This window comes from Aythya marila (assembly GCF_965140915.1).
Source record: "Aythya marila genome assembly, chromosome: 1".
NCBI classification, from domain to species: Eukaryota; Metazoa; Chordata; class Aves; order Anseriformes; family Anatidae; genus Aythya; species Aythya marila.
In genome coordinates this window covers 77168427-77186383 of record NC_139042.1, presented here as the reverse complement: position 1 = coordinate 77186383, position 17957 = coordinate 77168427, and the positions used below count along the sequence as shown (strand labels likewise).

At 42.8% G+C, this 17957-nt stretch overlaps 1 protein-coding gene across 5 annotated transcripts in view; it reads left to right on the top strand.

Moving 5' to 3' along the window:
- ARHGAP6 (Rho GTPase activating protein 6) overlaps positions 1 to 17957 on the top strand; it is a 312049-nt gene that overhangs the window by 151225 nt on the left and 142867 nt on the right. Inside the window, exon 1 of one of the 5 annotated variants that reach the window (XM_082775529.1) lies at positions 5095 to 5257. The exons of 3 other annotated variants lie outside the window; for them this stretch is intronic. In XM_082775529.1, coding sequence (XP_082631655.1) covers positions 5213 to 5257 — 45 coding nt within the window. In that variant the 5' untranslated portion in view covers positions 5095 to 5212. Of the gene's footprint in view, positions 1 to 5094; positions 5258 to 17957 lie in introns of those variants that run through there. One more of the 5 variants, XM_082775528.1, reaches the window with a different exon arrangement.

Here is a 17957-nt window from a genome sequence, read left to right as displayed (position 1 = left end):
TGTCCTGGATAGCACACTTCTGTCAGGGAAAGGATTTTGCTTGGGATTTCTTGGTGAGTTGTCCATCTCTTATGCTGAACGCTTACCAGAAAATTTGTTTCTGATCCTGCGGCAAGTTATTTTGAGTGTCACCCTCCCCGGGGGCTGTTCTGTGCATTGCTGCTGCTGCTTCCCAGAAGGTGCCATCGGGCGACTGTAGCAGCTTCAAGAACAGAGTGTGGGGAAGCATGGAGGGAGGGCAGGGTCTTCCTAAAACACTTAGTGTTGCCATTCCTAAAAAAAATGCTGCTCCTGCCCCTCTGCACAGCACAGCCTGCAGGTTTGAATTAGCAATCTGGAGCCTGGTTTCCTCTCTCGGGCTTTACAGACTCGGAGAGTGCAGGAGCATGATGTGGGTGTGCACAGGGTACAGTTCCTCTCTGCTTGTACCACCTGGTGCAAGCACAAGCTGAGGGTTTGTGTTTGGGGAACACAAGCTGCTTTGTATCGACTCCCTAGGAATAAAGCTCCAGCTTCCTCTCTGCTGGTACGAGCAACACTTGGACAACTGTAGGACTTAGGAACTCTAACGGTGTCATGCTCTTCTAGGGCATTAGATCTCATATAACAGGGTTTCAGACATCTAGAAAATTACAGTGATTGAGTTCTTTTTAAATAGGATTTCCTTTGTCTAAGAAGATACATGTCACCGCTGTGAAAAAGCATCTAGAGTGAGATGGTACTTCATTCTTCCCAGACATTAAGTACTGTTTCCCCTGGCTCTGTTACAAACTGGTGAGAAACTATCAACATATTTTGATAGGTAGCAAATAAGTACTTTTTCAAAACAACAAAAAAAGTTAGTTCTGAACAATGGATTTCTGCAGTGTATTGTCTCTAAATTTTGATTCCTTAGTCTCTAGTTTTTGTTAATGGATGATTATGCATTTGATTTACTTGTCTGTCATCCTTCCTCTCTCTTCTTTTTGGGAAATAGACTTAGACTGTAACTGACCGAAAGAATATTTGGCCAGAATAAGGGAAGTGCTAATTCCCTAAGGAAGAAGTGTGCTGCCAGTATCACTCTTGGCGCTTGCTCAGCAGCCACAGAGGCAAGTCTTTTCCAGATTTGGAGCTAGTTCTGTGTGGAAACTGCATTCACATGCTATTAGAAAGGTCAAACAGAACAAGACCTTTATGCATGTTTGAAGCTTTCTCACCTGAAGAAGTGGACTGTTTTTTCACCAGGTAAGTGCTGTCACCCCTGCTTTCTGGAATAAAAACAATCAAGGTGGTGAGACTGTTAAGACCTTTTCTGAAAGCCCCAAGCGAGATTTAAGGGCTGACCCCATCCCTTGCGTGGGCTTCCTCTCACTGGATGCCTGAAGGGCAAACATCTGCACTACTTGTCATGGGCTCCCAGCCGAGTGCAGCAGGCGCTTCTAGGGAGCAATTTATCAGATCAGTTTTCGATGCCTGCTTGGAATGATGTAAACTGTCCATCAGATGTCTCTGCTTCTTCCCATGGAGTAGGAAAGACTTGGGTGATAACTTGAGGTGCACACTGTAGATGTTTAAATACAGGTGAGACGAATCCATTTCTGCCGTAAGGACTAAGCTGGCTTCCTTCCTGTAACAGGGTGGATTTGGAAACTTTTCCGTACCTCATCTGATGTGACATCAGACAGCTTGAGTCATTAGTTCCAGGAGTCCTTTTGGAGAAGTCACTTCTTCTCAGTTTCATTCTTGTGTGCTGTCTGACACTGTACAGCTGGTTTATTTTGTTTTAGAGCAAGTAGAGTGGAGAAAGCACTTGGTCTGCAGAGCAATACTGAAAAAACAAAAATTGGCATCATCAGTGATCAGCACACCAATATTCAATTACCTACTCATTTACCAGATGGAAGCAACTAAATTGTATTTGAAACACTGTACATGTATATTCGTCTTTTTCTGTTGTCAACAATAAGTGATAAATAGGAAAGAAAGAGTGAAGTTTTTACTGTAATCTAGGTGTAAAGCATACACTATAGGTTCTTAAAGCAGTGTAAGAAACATCCACAGTGTAGTCATGGAAAACTAATGGGGAAAGAAAAAAAAAACAGTAGCACAGTATCACAGTATTTCATACAATAGAAAAAGATTTAAAATTATTTACTATTTTTTTTCTGGCTTATATATTTTTTTCTTGATTGAGTATCCTTGGAGTGAGTGTACAGGAATATGTTTTATAAAGACCTATTAAGAGAAGCTGAACTGGAAAGTTTACACTTTCCAAAGTGAGTTGCATGCATTCATTGGGTACCCATTATCAGAGGAGGAAGGCAGTTTGGAAGGAACACCGGGGATGGACTATATACCAGTGTGAAAAAGGAAGGAATGTGAAAAGGGAAAAGTTAGCTCAAACTGCTGTGAAAGATCAGCGTGTTAATCCTAGTAACTAAATGGCTTAAAATGGGGACAGATGATAGCAAGCTGCCGAGTAGCACAGCACAGCTTGTTACTCCTCATTGCAGATCAGGGCTGCGCTCTAAATCCTGTGAAATTTGAAGTCAGGTAGACTCCTTGGCCATGATAAATACAATATAAGCTAACTTGATACTCACCACCACATCTTGCTTTGAAAATACAGGAAGATTTTGTTTTAAGGTCTGGCCTTTGAAAACACCTTCTGCAATTAGCTTTAAAATTTGTTACTAGCTGCAGAAGAATGTTGAACTGCGCTTTTACATTTCTGATACCTGCAATATACCAAATCCTATATGATACTCTGAATGGAAATACTTAAGAAATCATTTTCTCCCTGTTTTTTTGTATTGTGGTAACAGAAAGCCTACATCTCGTAAACTCGCACCTTTCTGGGTTGACAGCCCTCTGTGGAACTGCTAAGTTCTGTCCCACAACTCTTTGCTTGTCATTGTATGAAGTTCTACTTATTTCTTCTGTTTGCATACTTGTTATTTTCAGTCCTAGCTACGCTGCTGTAAAAGCCTGTCAGAGTTGAAAATGCACTTCCATGCACACTCCTCTTCTGCTCCCAGTATCCTGCTCCCAATGAGACAAGCTCGTGCTTTCCTTTGTGCCAGCTCTGGCTCTCATCTCCTCCCTCGGTGAGCTGATTCAGCCTGCTGCACGGGAGGAACGTGCAGTTTGCAGCATTAGTTTGCAACGAGCCCTGAAGCTGAGGGAGGGGAGGCAGTGGCAGGACACAGCCGGGTGTGGGGGGATGGAGAGGGTCACGGAGCCAGGCTCTCCTTCCTGGTGACAGTAAATTGCCTGGGCAGACGAGTTCAGCCTGCAAAACCTCTCCTCTAGTTGGCCTCTTCTGGGACAGTCTTAATTTTCCTGCTGTTAGTTTTTTTACCTTTTCCTAAACTGCACTGTTTCTTCTAAATTCTGCATCTCTGCCTTTGCTAGTATTTTATTTTATTTTATTTTATTTTATTTTATTTTATTTTATTTTATTTTATTTTATTTTATTTTATTTTATTTTATTTTATTTTATTTTATTTATTTTATTTTATTTTTATTTTTATTTTTTTTCTTCTATACCTGCTAGTCATGGATTTCTGGTCTCTTCTCCATATGCTATTATTATTATTATTTTTTTTTTTTTTTTCACTTTGGGGTGTTTATTGAAATATATCCCCCGTGTTTTAATCCTAACATTTTCTGATGTTTAGCATTTCCTTTTGTGTTGACCATTGTCGGGAGGTATGGCTAAAAAGGTGGTGATGCTATAGAGCTTGAGGGTAGAAAAACTATTTGCCTCTCCCTAACCTTGTTCGTCTGCTTTCTGCTGCTTCCTGTGGATAAATGCCATGGCTGCAGAGCAGAGCGAAAAGAACACTAGGAGTCAGAGCATAGGGCGTGTGTCAGGATGAAACCATCTCCCCGAAATAAATAAAAAGCAGAACTTCAGAAGGGGAAAGCAAACTCTCAGCTCTTTTTTTTTTTTTTCTTTTTCTTTTTTTTTTTTTTTTTTGCCTGCCTGCTTGGAGATCCTGTTGATTTGAAATGTTCGATATGTGACATTTATTTCTGTTGGGTACTGCTTTCTGATGCATTCCCTGCAATTGTTCAAATACCTACCCAGCCTCATTTTCCTGGAAGGGCAGTAGCACAGCTTGAGAGACAAAAATGGATTTTATGGGTAAACGCAGATACTCTGTGCTTTGCCTGAGTCAAAGTTAGCTGAGAATTACCTCCCTAACTATGGGAACCCTTAAGGATGTTTTCCTCTGCAATAGGAATTAAAATCCATAGAAGATCCATAACTGGAAGTACATAATCAGTAGAGCACAGAAACGTTGGCTCAGCTGATCTGTGTTTTGTCCAGTGTGTATTCTGAGCTGTTTTGCTAAAATATTCACTCACAAACTTTTTTGTTTGTTTGTTTTTGTTTTCCTCAAGAATGATATTACTTTTGTTTATAGGTACTGCAATGCACTGGTAATGTTTGCCTAGATGATAAGTCAAACCCAGTAAAGCTTGTTAATTTCACATACATCATTTCTTTAGGGAAGAACTCACGGTAACTGGGGGAGTTACTGGTAAAACAAATTTCTGCAAAGTGTTAGAAAAACCGGTTCAAAAGATGGAAGAGGCCTCAGGAAAGTATCTAGCCCATCTCTTAGGATGGGTCTTCCTGCTTTGGTCACTTCTGAGTGAGTTTTTTAACGCTGCCATTGCTGGAGATGCCACAGCCTCCCGAGGCGAGCAGGGCAGAACACGATTTGTACCGTGTACAGGACTGGGTTCCCCTTCCCCAGTCGGTGCAAACACACGCGTGTAAACGGACGAACGCACCACGAAACAGGGCTCCGCTTTTCAAGGCAGGGTGGTGAGCCAGCCCTCCCCAGCCACACCTCACAGCATACATCTAGAGGGAGGGCGGGCAGCCCACACCACACCACCCCACAGACACCACCAGCCGGCAGCGTTATCCCCAGCCCTCGGGGTGAGCCCGGCCGCCCGCCGGGACGCTTTGGGGCGGGTGGCGGCGGGGCAGCCCCGCAGGTGCGGCCGGGCGGGGCGGCGGGAGGGCCGAAAGCACCGCTCCTCCTCCTCCTCCTCTTCCTCCTCCTCCTCAACCTCCTCCTCCTCCGAGGGGCTGCCGGCTCCCGCGGCGGGGCGGAGCGGGGCGGGCGCTGCCGGAGCCCCGAGGGGAGCGGAGCGGAGCCCCGAGGACAGAGCAGCCCCCCCCGGGTCGTCCCCATCGCCCCCCGGCCCCATGGGGGACTCGGTGTTCGGCGAGAAGCCGGCGCTGCGCTACGCGGTGAGTGCCGGGCAGGGGGGATTTGGGGAGGATTGGGGGGTTTGTAGGGGGGCTGGAGGCTGCTGGCCCCTGCGCGGAGCGGAGCTTCTCGCCCCCCTGGTGTGGGGGATCCGGGGGGGTCCGGGGTGCGAGCAGCCGGTGCTGTTATTTCCTTCGCTGGGGCTTGTGCTGCTGAGAAGCCACTTCCTTTCTGCTGGCCTTATTAGGAGCATTTTCTCGGTTGCTCGGGCAGAGGGGGGAGGAAAAAAAAAAAAAGGCAAAAAGAAAGCTGCCTGCAAACACCCGTCTGCCTCCTCTGCCCGCCTCGTGAATACCCGGCGGCGGCGGCGGGCAAAGGCGTGCGGGCTGTGCGGCCACCCCGCTGCTCGCCCCGGGGCGTGTGGCGAGTGCCTGGGGGGGCCGGGGAGCCCCCAGCAGCCCCCCGTCGGGTCCCGGCTTCTCCGGGTCGCCCCGAGCACTGTGCTCCCCTGGTGCCCTAAACGGGGCTCTCCCCTTGACTCTGTCGTCCCTTAAACCTCGTGTCTGCAGCCCAGTCCTAGCGGGTTGTGGGTTTTCTGCCTTTTTTTTTCGTTTTTGTAACGTCTTGCTTTTGGGATGCCGGCACACCCGCACATCGCTCAGCCCCCCGGGTAGCGCTGCAGCTCCCAGAGGTGGCGGTGGGCTGTCCAAGGCGGTCATCTGCAGGCAAATAACTTTTGCATCCCGTGTGAGTAGCGGCAGTGATTTTGCTGGGAAACTCCTTATCCAATTATTAGGAATCTTCTTGTAGGAGCGTAACGGCCCCGTTTGTATTTAGGCACGTGGTAAACCCGTAACAGCCCCGTCATATGCTAGCTCTGAAACTTTTATTGCTTCCTGTGGATGCGCTTGTTCCTCTACCGTCATCTGCTAGCTGCAAATGCATCGTTGCTGCTGGCCGTTGGGTATCAGTCCCTTTTCTTGCCAGCAGTCATGCAAAGCAAGAAGCAGGATGGCTAGCTGCCTCGGGTGACTGTCACCAGCATTGCAAAAAGCACTGCTGTACAGCAATCCAAGAACATTTCCTATTACAGCAGGAAAATGCTCCTAAGAACCCTTTGAATATTTTAAACTACTACTATTTTACAATCAAGTATGTTTACTTTTTAAAAATATGCTAATATTTTAATAATAACATGATTCATAGCACTTAAGAGGACAGCGAATTTTGCAGGCGATGTTACTGCTTTGTTTAGAGAGCACGGACCTAGATGCTATGCATAATCCACACACGTGTTTGGTGTTGTCTGTGAGCAGCCTAATTGAAATCAACTGCCTGTTGACCTGAAGATAAGCTAAGAATTTAGAGCTTTGTTGGATTGAGGCCTTTGTAATTGCTGCTTAACTGTAACTTACTGCCGTTCTTGTTAACTTTGGGTAATTACACGGTCTAGCTGCAAATCACGTTCTTGGATTGTTTTGATAACTGTGAAATAAAAATTATGCAGTGTTATAGTATTTAATAGCAATTAATTTATTGACAGAACAAATTATAGTGATTAATGTGGAGGGCTGTTCTGCTTTTTAGGACTGATAATTAAAATTTCATGATTTCCATAAAGGTATGTAAAGAAGCATCTGCCTTAGTATTTCAGTTCTATGTAGTATTTTTATGAATGCTTGTAGAAAGTTTAAATAATATCTCACTCTTGCTGTATGTTGCCTACATAAGCCATACTTGATAGTTTTTAGGCCCGGATTCGTTCTACCTCCTGATTAATCATCCACTGTTCTCTGCTGAATTCAGTCTGATTTTTTTTATCGGAATTGTGATATCTGACTGATATTAAGATCTCCAAATGTTCTGGGAACATTTTTCAACTGACTTCATGAAGCGAAGAGTGATGGCCACCTTCCTGACACGAGATGCCTTCCTATTAGTTTCTAAATTCATATTTTTTTTCTTTAGTCTTAGAAGCGGCTACAGGGAAAACTGCTTTGCATATTTTGGCTAAAACATCAGAAAGCAATATTATACTTAGAGAGATCCGCTGGTAATTCAAAATGTAGTTTTTCACACAAGTGACTAAAAATAGCACTGGGGTTGCACAAGAAACCTCTTGGTGGGCCGAAGCAGGAAGCTTCAAGAATGGTCTAGTTTGGATATAGCTACCTGAATCTTGATATAGCATCTTTTAATCATGTTTTGTCTTCCAGTATTTACCAGAAGGGATTTCCCTCAAGGGAGGGGATGTTTGCTCTGGCAGGGGAACTCTGTCCATCTTTCGCCAGAGAAGAAAGGGGAGAGGAGCAGGGCTTTGGAGTGACTGCTGTGTCCCACAGGGTATGGCAGGGCTTCATCTGGAGTCGAGGCAAGGCTCGACCTTGGAGAGGGAGACCAGGACTTCTGCCAGCTCGAGCTCTGCCACTTGCTGGAGAGAGGGGACATCTGGGTCCCTGAAGGGCATGAGTATGAGGTGGCTTAAGGTCACCTCCATGGATGTCATCCCATAGAGTGCTTTGGGAAGAGAAGAATTTTTCCCTGCCTTTGGTAGTATTCAGGGTATTGGCTTGTCTCATTGTGTGCAGTTGTCCCTTTGCTGGTAAGCTGGGCAGATATCCTGCTTGTTTTTACCACCTGAAATCTCTCAGTCTGGATGGAAGGATGCAGAAAACAGAAGAAACAAGTTTGCAATGGCAACTATGACAGCGGTGAAACACAGAATGCTTTCTGGAGCATAGAGGAGAGTAAAAAGAAGGTAATAGACGTGTTCCTCCCATAGTCTAGTTGTAGTGATGGTGGTAGTTATTTATAACAAAATTAGTTTACAAAATAATTCTAAGTTCAATACTGAGATTGACAGTGATGCTTTGAAACCATGAGCTAGAACTGGAGAGCTCCCTTTGTGAGGAGGACCCGAGTGCTGACATCCTCCTGTGGATTTGGTTGCTTTTTGCAAAAATCTGCTTTAAAAGAGTTGCTTGCCTTTCTGATTTCAAGACACGTTGCCTGATGACTTGAGCTTTCAGCCACTCCGATTTTAACACCAATTATGTGCCACAAGCAAACCACATTTATTACAGCGGTGACAGTAAATCCTTCAAGAAGTTAATCTTGCAGGACTAATTACATCAACTTCTTTATTTTTCTTTAAAGCAACATACTCAGCTGCCCCAAGGCTGAATGAAACTTGCCAGGATCACTTGTCTGGCCTGATCCTGGCCTGTCCTTTTGCTTGGGTCCTTGGGGATCTGGCTTGAGACTGCACAAGTTGTCCTCATGGTTGCAGACTGTTCCCAGCTGTTTTCTTTCTTTGGAGCATCCCGGATTCTCTCCCACCACTGGCGTTACGAGAAGAAGCTGGGTGGCCCTTCCAGAAAAGGGCTGCTGTGAGCGGGATCCCATCACCAGAGCCATTTGCCTGATTCCCTCTGTTCCCCACAGGTCCCCCAAGGGAAGCTGTGCAAGAACAAGCAGGCCAGGAGGCCAACAGTGCCTGTGCAGGCCAACTGCTCCGTACTCATGTGGTTGGTCTTGGTGAGGCTGTGGGACTCGGCCTGTGCTCGACATCAAAGTAGGACCCATCAAACTTGAAATGAGTCTGGTGGGCAAGAACCCACCAGAAGCTAAATGTCTCTGCTTCGTAGGAGGCAGCTGCATTATTTTCTAATACTCAAGTACTCAAAGGCAGTGGTAACTGGTTCAAAAAAAAAATAAAAATTAAATTGCTCTGTAGGTGTTTTTCAAATTAGGGAACTGTGAAGAATGCTTCCATCTTGACCAGATAAGCAAGTTAAAGAAGAGGCAGTTTGCAGGAGAGGAATGATTAAATGTTCAAATTTCTGGCATCCCACTCTCAGATTTAATTTGTCAGGGACTGATACTGACTATGTTTGTGTGGGGCTTTTTGCTGGAGAAATATTATTTGTGATCACTGTCGAGCCTAATCCTTTGCTCTTCAGTTGGGTGAAATTCTCATTGACAGTGATGATTCACGTAAAAGTGTAAGCATTTGTAAGTGCTTTATTGCTAATCTTTAAAGAACATATATAAACATAGGAAACGAGTGCTATTTGTCGCTCAGCAGAGAACACCAAGGCCAAGCTTTGACTGGGATTGATGGACTCTGAAGTACCTCCAGCCAGCTTCTATAAACCGTGCAAAGTGGAGAGAGTTAACACCAAGCAGTCGGGATGAGAGGAGAAGACACAGAACTTCCTAAAAGCCTGTGATGCACATAAGAGCTCTAAAAAGTAAACTTCAATTCAGGTTCTGATACAGTATATGTATTTTTACAGTTTTTGAACTCTTAATGTATTCCCAGGGCTCTCCGTGCATACTTGTATATAAATTGCCTTTCTGTTGTGTATGTGGGTGAACAGATGGGGACCAATGCAGGTTGCATTTGCCAAGCTGTTAGGCATTAGGTCAGATGCAGAGCTGTGCTGATGTGGCCCTGTTAGTCTGTCCCCACGTACAGGGGACAGAGGTGTCCTGAAGCACAGAGAAAGTGTCTGTCCCTAGTACTGCAGACAGTGAAGCTGCCCTTTCATTTGATTTCTCTGCCTGTTCTTATCGAGTATCATCCATCACTGCAGCACAGTTACAGATCTTGCAATAGCACTTACAAAGATGCTGTTTAATAGAAGTATGTGAGACTTGAGCTTTGGGGTTTTTATTCAGAGGCGCAGGGTCCTTTGGCTTTGATATGGCTGTGCACTTCCCTGGTGTAATTTACACCAATTACACCTCTCTCCAAGGGGATATAACCAACCAGTAGTAGTCCTTCAGAAAGCTGCATGAATGAGATTTCATCCTCATGACACCGAGGGAGTCTGTGAGAGCAGCAAGGTCACCTGTGGCCAAACCCAGCAACTTGTGCCATTGTGGAAGGAGGGACAGCCGTGCAGATGAAGTGCAAGAGGACGACTGAGAATTTCAGTCTCTGTCATGTCCTTTTTTGGTGATTTTGAACGGGGCACTTTTACATGGTAAGGCTTCTCTTCCTAAAAGAGCTGGTGTGTGGAAACTCGTGCTTATCTTTAGGAGACACTCAGATGTGAAGGTGGTCTGATACAGAACTACCCTTAAAGTAAAAACTTTAGACTCTGAGGGGTCGATATTTCCCTCCCAGACTGGTGTTTTGTATTTCAGTTCTTTTTCCCAGAACCTTTAGGAAATTTACACATGGCTTTTTACATTTCTTTCAGCCCAAAGAGTGAAACTGTATAAATGGAAGATGACTGAGGTCACACTTTTTTTTTTTAATAGTTGGTTTTCCTTTTATTTATCTTCTTTTGTCCATCAGTTACTTCTTATACCCTATTGTCTTTGTATAGCACTGTGAAGAAGGAGGGGACTTGCTAATAATGTTCATCTCCAGTGACATAAAAATAGTAAAGTATTTGTGACAGCCACAGCTCTTCATAACATCATTTATTTAGAATGTAAATTTCAAAAAATATGTATAACCTAAGAAACAACCTGTTTCATGGAGTCTTTTGGACACCTTTGAGCTTCTTTTCCTCATGTTCCAGTTACTTCTGTTCCTCACTGAATTGTCGAGCTGTGAGGGTACTGGCCTCTGCTCTCATTCTAAGGTGATGATGACTGCTTCTGCAGTAGTAATGCAGCTGAACTCACACTGGCTTGGAAAAGAGATATTCAGAGTTTGAATTTCATACTATTACTGCCTGTTTATGATATTTGAGAATGCAAAAAGCCATTTCACTCCATGAAGTGAAATGTCTTTTTCTTGTCTCGGGAATAAAGGAGGTGTGCATGCATTGTATTACTCACAAAAAGAACCTGAAAACCTTTCTGCAGCAAGCCCTAGCTGATGAGGCTACGTGGTTCACATTTACTTTCTCTAAGGGGGTGTCAAATCTGAATGCTCCCTTGGGAGATGCCTGGGTCTTGTCGGGAATGGCTGACTCAAAAAGAAAAATAAGTCATGTTTTTCTTTCTAATGATTACTATCTGAGACGTTATTGACAGTGCACAGTTGAAAGGATTTCCTGAATATATCCCCTACTAAATCAAAAAGTGTTAGGAACTGCTAATGAGAAATCGAGTATTACAATGGTATTTAAATAGACTGCAGTACAGTGTTCAGTTGCTGAAGGCAACATAAGTAAAGTTTGGGTCTGTCCAGGTGATAGTGACCTCAGGTATATGGGGAGAGCAAGTGCTAATTATAACTACCAGCACAATGGTCTGCTTTTATTTCGTAGTTGACTGCTTTACATTTTTGAAGCAGTTGAACGAATCTTTGAAAGTGATGCTGTAATCTGTTTGGTATTTCATCAGTTAGTTACTTTTAAATAACATTCTATTTTTTTTTGCATATTGATTTTCCTGAATCTGATTATCAATCATCTTTGCTGTGCTGCCATGAAGGTAGATGATCGTGTGATTTTTATGACAGTATTGTAGAGTGGATTTCCCCTGGATTATAGCCAGTCTTTAGTGTCTGTTTACTGTATGTGAACAGTATTTTATTTTTCTTATATTTTTTAAAAAATATTTTTTATATCAAGTATCCTGCAGGGCTGAGAATGCCAATAGGCACAGATCTGTAGCATCCAAACTTTGGCCTGAGTGTCTGTATCTCCTGAAACTTACAGTTAATTTTTTTCTTGGTGCTGATAAGTGTATAATATTTGCAAAGATTTACATATTTAGAAAGATTTGTGTTGTCTAGGTTGTCAGATTTGATTTAGAGGCATAAATTAGGTGGCATTTAATGTTGATTATTTTCTCCCTTTACCCAACAGTTTGTAAGAGCTCCTGTTACACTCATCTGTACATGACTTGGCATACAGATGCAGTATCATTGCAGGCTGAAATTCTTCTCATTTGAGTCGATTATGGTATTTTTTCCAGTCTGATCCTATTAATAAAAATCCTGAGCCTTGCAAAGCACTTTGGTGTTTTAACACAAGCTGTGGAAAAGCATCTGAGGATGATTGCTTGATAGACGGATATTAAGCCTGCTTAAAAACTTGAAAATATCTTTAAGCAGTCCGGGTGGGGTCTTGAATGAACAGGGTACATAGTGCTGTCTGTGAGAACGAAGACAAAGCGAACTCCAGCTTGTGCAGGAGGGAAACCGTGGGTACTAGCAGCCCAGTCCTTGCCTTGCTGAAATGTGTCATGGGTCCTGAACCAGATGTTGGTCCTGAACCAGAAGCCACACCCGCTGCTTCCCTTGGCAAATTGTCTTGCATTCCAGTGACCCTCTGGGTAAAACATCCTTTTATTGGTCCTCTGCCCTTAGATGTTTCCTTTTTTCCTCTGCACTAAGCTGTTCATATCATTTCAGTCTGTCGTTTATATTTGCATACCATGATTATGTATCACTTTAATGTCAGCTGCACATACTGTGTTTTGGAAATAGTCCCCATCCCTGGGAAATATATATATATATTAATGTTTTAGCGCAGAGCATGGTACTGAGGAACTTGTGGCAGAATGCAGGAGATGTTGATCTGCGAGCAGAGATCTCTCTGAGCGATTGGGAACCCCACGATGAGCTGGCCACTTCCTCTCCCAGACGCCTGTTGGAGTGCTTGCCTTGGGTGTGCTTTCAGCCTCGTGTATGTGCCCTGTTCCAGCATCTGAGCACACGTGGATGAATGGGTGCAAACAGGTGGTTGACTCGGTTTCTTACTGTGGGATGGAGGTCTCCTGGGGTGCAGCAGCTGGATTCCATACTTCCTTCCGCTAGGAGCTCAGGAAGAAGAGATACTCTTCCTAGCTGGGCCCCCAACACTCAGTGTGGAGCTGCGTGGATGCTGCCTGCCAGGGTAACTGCTGGAGGGGCAGCAGAGGCTGCAGCACAGCCCCATGTGATGGCTGGGAATCGCCCCACTCGCTGCCAGGGATCACAGAATCACAGAGTTGTCTAGGCTGGAAGAGACCTCAAGATCATCGAGTCCAACCTCTGACCTAACACTAACAAGTCCTCCACTAAGCCACATCACTAAGTTCAACATCTAAATGTCTTTTGAAGACCTCCAGGGATGGTGACTCCACCACTTCCCTGGGCAGCCCATTCCAATGCTTCACAACCCACTCAGTAAAGAAGTTCTTCCTAATATCCAACCTAAAACACCCCTGGTGCAACCAAGTATAGAAGCCTGAGCTACCCAGGAGCAAACAGCAACAGATTTCACCTGCTGCCATGCAGGGTCATGTGGCCCCATGAGTCATTATAAATGTGTATGCAGTTTTTCTGCATGTCCTTGTCCTGAAGTGTATTCAAGAGGTCTGATTTTAAATACACATAAATCTGAAATTCAGGCTGCAAGCACAGGAAAACAGACTGAGATGCAAAGCTGACAACTTGATTGCCACCTTTCCTACCTTCTTGCAGAATGTATCTGTGTTTTAGTCATCGTTTTCCACACGTGATCACACAGTCCGTGTGAAGCAGTATCAAATTCTGTGTTTATGGGGAATTTAAGATGATAAAAATGTTGCAATGAGGAGAGTTAATCTCCATCAGAATCACAGAAGAGAAAAAGGCTAAAGAAAAGCAAACTATGCAGTCCTCTGTAACTGCATATTAGCTTGTCAAATGCTTTTGTTACTGAATTTACCAAGAAGAGTGTGAGTTGGTTACGTTTACTTACAGAAAAGGTGCTGTTATCCTTTCTGATTGCTGATCAGATGGCAATTACTTTCTGGCTGATTATTTTCTTGGGGGAAATTTTCCCTGTTGTGAGTTTACTAAGGGCAAATAATCATCCAAGTAAAGGTGGTTCATGGCATCGGAAGTGGTCCTTGCAATATTCTAATTATCTGATGGCTCTGTGATCTTTTGAAAGCCTTCCTTGATAGGGGAAATTTGGGAATCTCCATTTATTGAGTCTTTTTGCACAAACCTGGAGACTGGTGCTTGTGATGAACAGAACCATATACTGCGCTTCTGGAGAGGACTATAGTAGCTATCTAGTAGCTATAGGACTATATAGTAGCTGGAGGGTATTTAAATCCTTCAGTGCTGGGATGGTACTTCTGATTATAAATTAAAGATGTCACAGTGTACCTGATAGACTGTAAATGAGACTGAGCTGGTGTCAAGACTGCAGCCCTTCCTGCATGGGGTTGAACTTGGGCCATTCCCATACTGCGTCACACCATTTTGCATCAGTTTTCATTTATGCGTTGCCATTAGGCCTTCAAATGATCTAATTATGTATTTGTATTGGTGCAGGCTTTCTCAAGTCCAGGTGTGCAGGACCCATCTTTGTTACTTTAAATATGGCACAGCGGTGTTCAAACGTGTTCTTCTGTAAAGTGATGGCATAAAATGGCACTTGGTATTCTCAATTTTATTTTCAGTGGCTCCTAGGTCTGCACAGCTGGATTTCAAAAGAGGCCTTTTCCAGTATCTGGTCCTGTAAATTTAGCCAGCCAAAGCCCGAGGCTGTGTTCCTTTTGCCAGTACAAAATACCCGGTAATTGTAACTGCAGAGAAATTCTTGCATATGTTGTTGCAACTCCTTTTTCTCTCTGCAGGGCTGAAAAAGGTAAAGGGCAATATTTCTCTTCATAGAGTAAATAGAGAGTAATTGAAATAAACACAGAGAGAACATCTGATGAGTAGCAAGCATTTTTTTTGTTTTCTGTCCCTATGCGTAACCCCAAAGTGTTTGACAAGAAATAATACTGCCAGGAAGCCCTTGCAGTTTATCTCTGTCTGTAAATATGGTACCTTTTACCTTAATCCATATGTAACATTAAGCAGAGTTTACATATATCTTTCTTTTGGCCTATTTTGTGCCAGTTGTTTAAATCATTGTAGAATTCATGCCTGAAAAAGGAATTCCATCTGCAGAAACATCGTTGAATTCCTTTCCTTTAGTAACATCTTTCTGAGGATGGCTTTTTGTTTATAGCTTTTTTTTTTTTTTTTTTAAAGGTCTCTTCAGTTCTCTCTAGCAAGAAAATGAGAAAATGAACCATTGTGAAATATAGATCTGTTGTAGGCCATCCACAGCCATTTCATAAAAACTGTGCGGAACACATCATCAGCCCAACCGATCCTATGTTATTTCTGATGAAGTATTTTACTTTTCATCAGTTTTCTAGTCTGCACTACATCTTCATTAAAATAAATACAGCACAATAATTATTTACTTTGTGAGGTTTTGAAAATTATAGCATGCATTTTGCCAAAAGAACTTTTTTTTTTTTGCTGGTGTTATTTTGCAAGTTGGGGCTCTGTTTTGAACCCTTCAAATTCACTGGTGATGGATGGCTTCAGCTGCAAAGATGTAGAAGAGTGATTCCCTCTCCCTGCCTTTTCCTTTTTTCCCTTGCCTTGTATGGATTGGCATTGCATGGTGTTGATCACTCTCATGTGAGTGAGATGTTTGGTGTTTGATCTGCCACTGTTCTTTTCCTCAGGGCACCAGGCTGGTCTGTGTCAAGTTTTCCTGTTACAAGGATTAATGTGTTGTTTACAGTTTATATTATAAATGCTCTGATTGAAATTTTCTCAAATGCTGTAAGTTTGCTCATAGTACACTGGAGTAAAACACGCTTCATCTTTAGTGGGAGCAGATTTAAGTCATTGCTTCTGAAAATCCAGGCATTCACGTGGCTGTTTAACAAGGGCGAGAATGGTTTCAGTATTTTTAGGATTACTCATGTGGTCTTTGTTTAAAGTAGGTTTTCATTCATTTCCTCTTTCCATTTCCATTTATATGTGTTCTCTCTAATGTTGCATCATTCTCTCCTGTGTGCCCCTGTGTGCACCCCCAGCTCCAGTACAAGAAGTCGGATGTGGTATATCTTCCACGCAGACATCTGAATCATCTGCTAGAAGTTATTGGGTTAACTTGTACTGCTGTACTGCTGAGGTTTGTTTTAGATTTTGTGCAGTCAGGTCAATTTTGAATCTTTTTTTTTTTTTTTTTTTTTGTGAGGGTGATGGGAGGCAACGTTTTTGCAAGCATCTCAGCCAGTAACTTATGTCTTGATGAAAACTCAAATTGTAAAGTTATTAGTCTTTTTTTCCTACCTTAGAGTGCCTTTTACACTGTTATGTCCCATATAATTATTACAACTGAAAAATGTGTTTTTATCAAATGCCTTTTATCTATATGTTTTAGAATAATTCAGTAATCCTCTTAGGATGCATTTTTTTGATCATGTTTCCCTTCTTGATTGTATTTAAACAGTATGTCCTATAAGTTTCCTTTAAAATCATTGACAATCTATATTGCAAAACTGGAGTTATTTTTGTATGAACTGATACCTTGGTGTATTATATACTACAGAGAACAGCATTAAAGTGTGTTGTGTTACTTGTTTTAAAAAGCAAATCAATACTTTCAGGTAGTCAGCGCGCAGGTGGAGTTGAACACTAGAGCAAACTGTTGATCTGAAACATACCCTGTCATTTTAGAGCTATTTTGGTTAACTAAAAATCAGAAACAATGTGTCCTGCTTAACCAAGCAGATAAGTTTCTCAGAGTAACCTTTATGCTGCCCCTCCTCCTTTTTTTTTTTTTTTTTTTTTTTTTTCCGAGCACATCATTTCCATGGTTTTTAATAAAAACCAAACTTATGATCTGTTGAAGCAGAACTTGTACTTAGCTTTCTTTGTAGTGCTTAATGTGTTTTGGTACATTCAGAGGTAACAGCATTGGAAGTGTGTATGTCCTTGGTTCTAGCAAGTCATCTTGTTTTGGTGACTCATCTTGCTGTTTTCTGTCGTGAAACTTTCTTTTTCAGCTAGTGGTAATACTATTCACATTTCTGTTAAATGAGTAGGATTGATGGTGATCTATTAAGCACGCAAAAGCAAGGGACAGAAGAGGAGGTCACATTAATTCCATTAACTGCAGGTACTTATCCCAGAATAATGAGGAATTAATGTCTTGCTATTCGTACTCGCTTTCTGATTCCACCTGAACTCGCCTCTAGCTATCTTTGTGGATCCATTTTAAAGTACGTGTGAGTGCAACTTAAGCAGGGTGACCAGAGGAAGGCAACAACAAATACTGTGACTCATCACAGTATGTTTTTAGGTATTTAGACAAATGTTGAACTGCAAAGAGCGATTTCTCAACTGGGCTCCAAATAAGCAGATAAGAAACAGCCATTTTTGATCGTGTTGATCAGACAAAGTTAATTTTATGCAAGCTTTCTCTTTACGTCCTCAGAGTGTCTCTGGTTGAAGCAAAAGTAGGAAAACAAATGTCTGTTTTTGCCTGTCACCCTGTTACAGTTATGCAAGCTGCTGCAGGACCACCAGCTAATGCCTTAGAGCTCATTGTAGAGAAATTGTGCTGAGACAAAAAAAAAAAAAAAAAAAAAAAAGGCTGAAGGAGATCCATTCCACTTATAAGTAGTTGGTGAATCCAGAGTCCTTTCAACAGACGTCTCAACTAATGACCAGGGGCTTTGTTTTCATTAGTCCTGGAGGCTGCTAGCTCCCAGCTTCAGCTGCAGCTTTGTTCCCTCAATGTAACTGAAGAGCAGCGCTCAGAGATTGAGTTAGAAATTCACATAAATCTTCCTGGCCTATAAACAAGCCTGCTGACGCAGCCACGTGAGTGAAGGCCAAGCCAGAAGGCAGACCTACCTTCCCACTGCCTTAGCCAGGAGCTGTGCTTGGAAGAAGAAATTGATTTAGGAAAAGAGAATCTCATAATCACAAGTGTCTCTGTCTTATGTCTTTTGTGTGTGTGTGTGTGTATATATACACATATATATTACAACGTA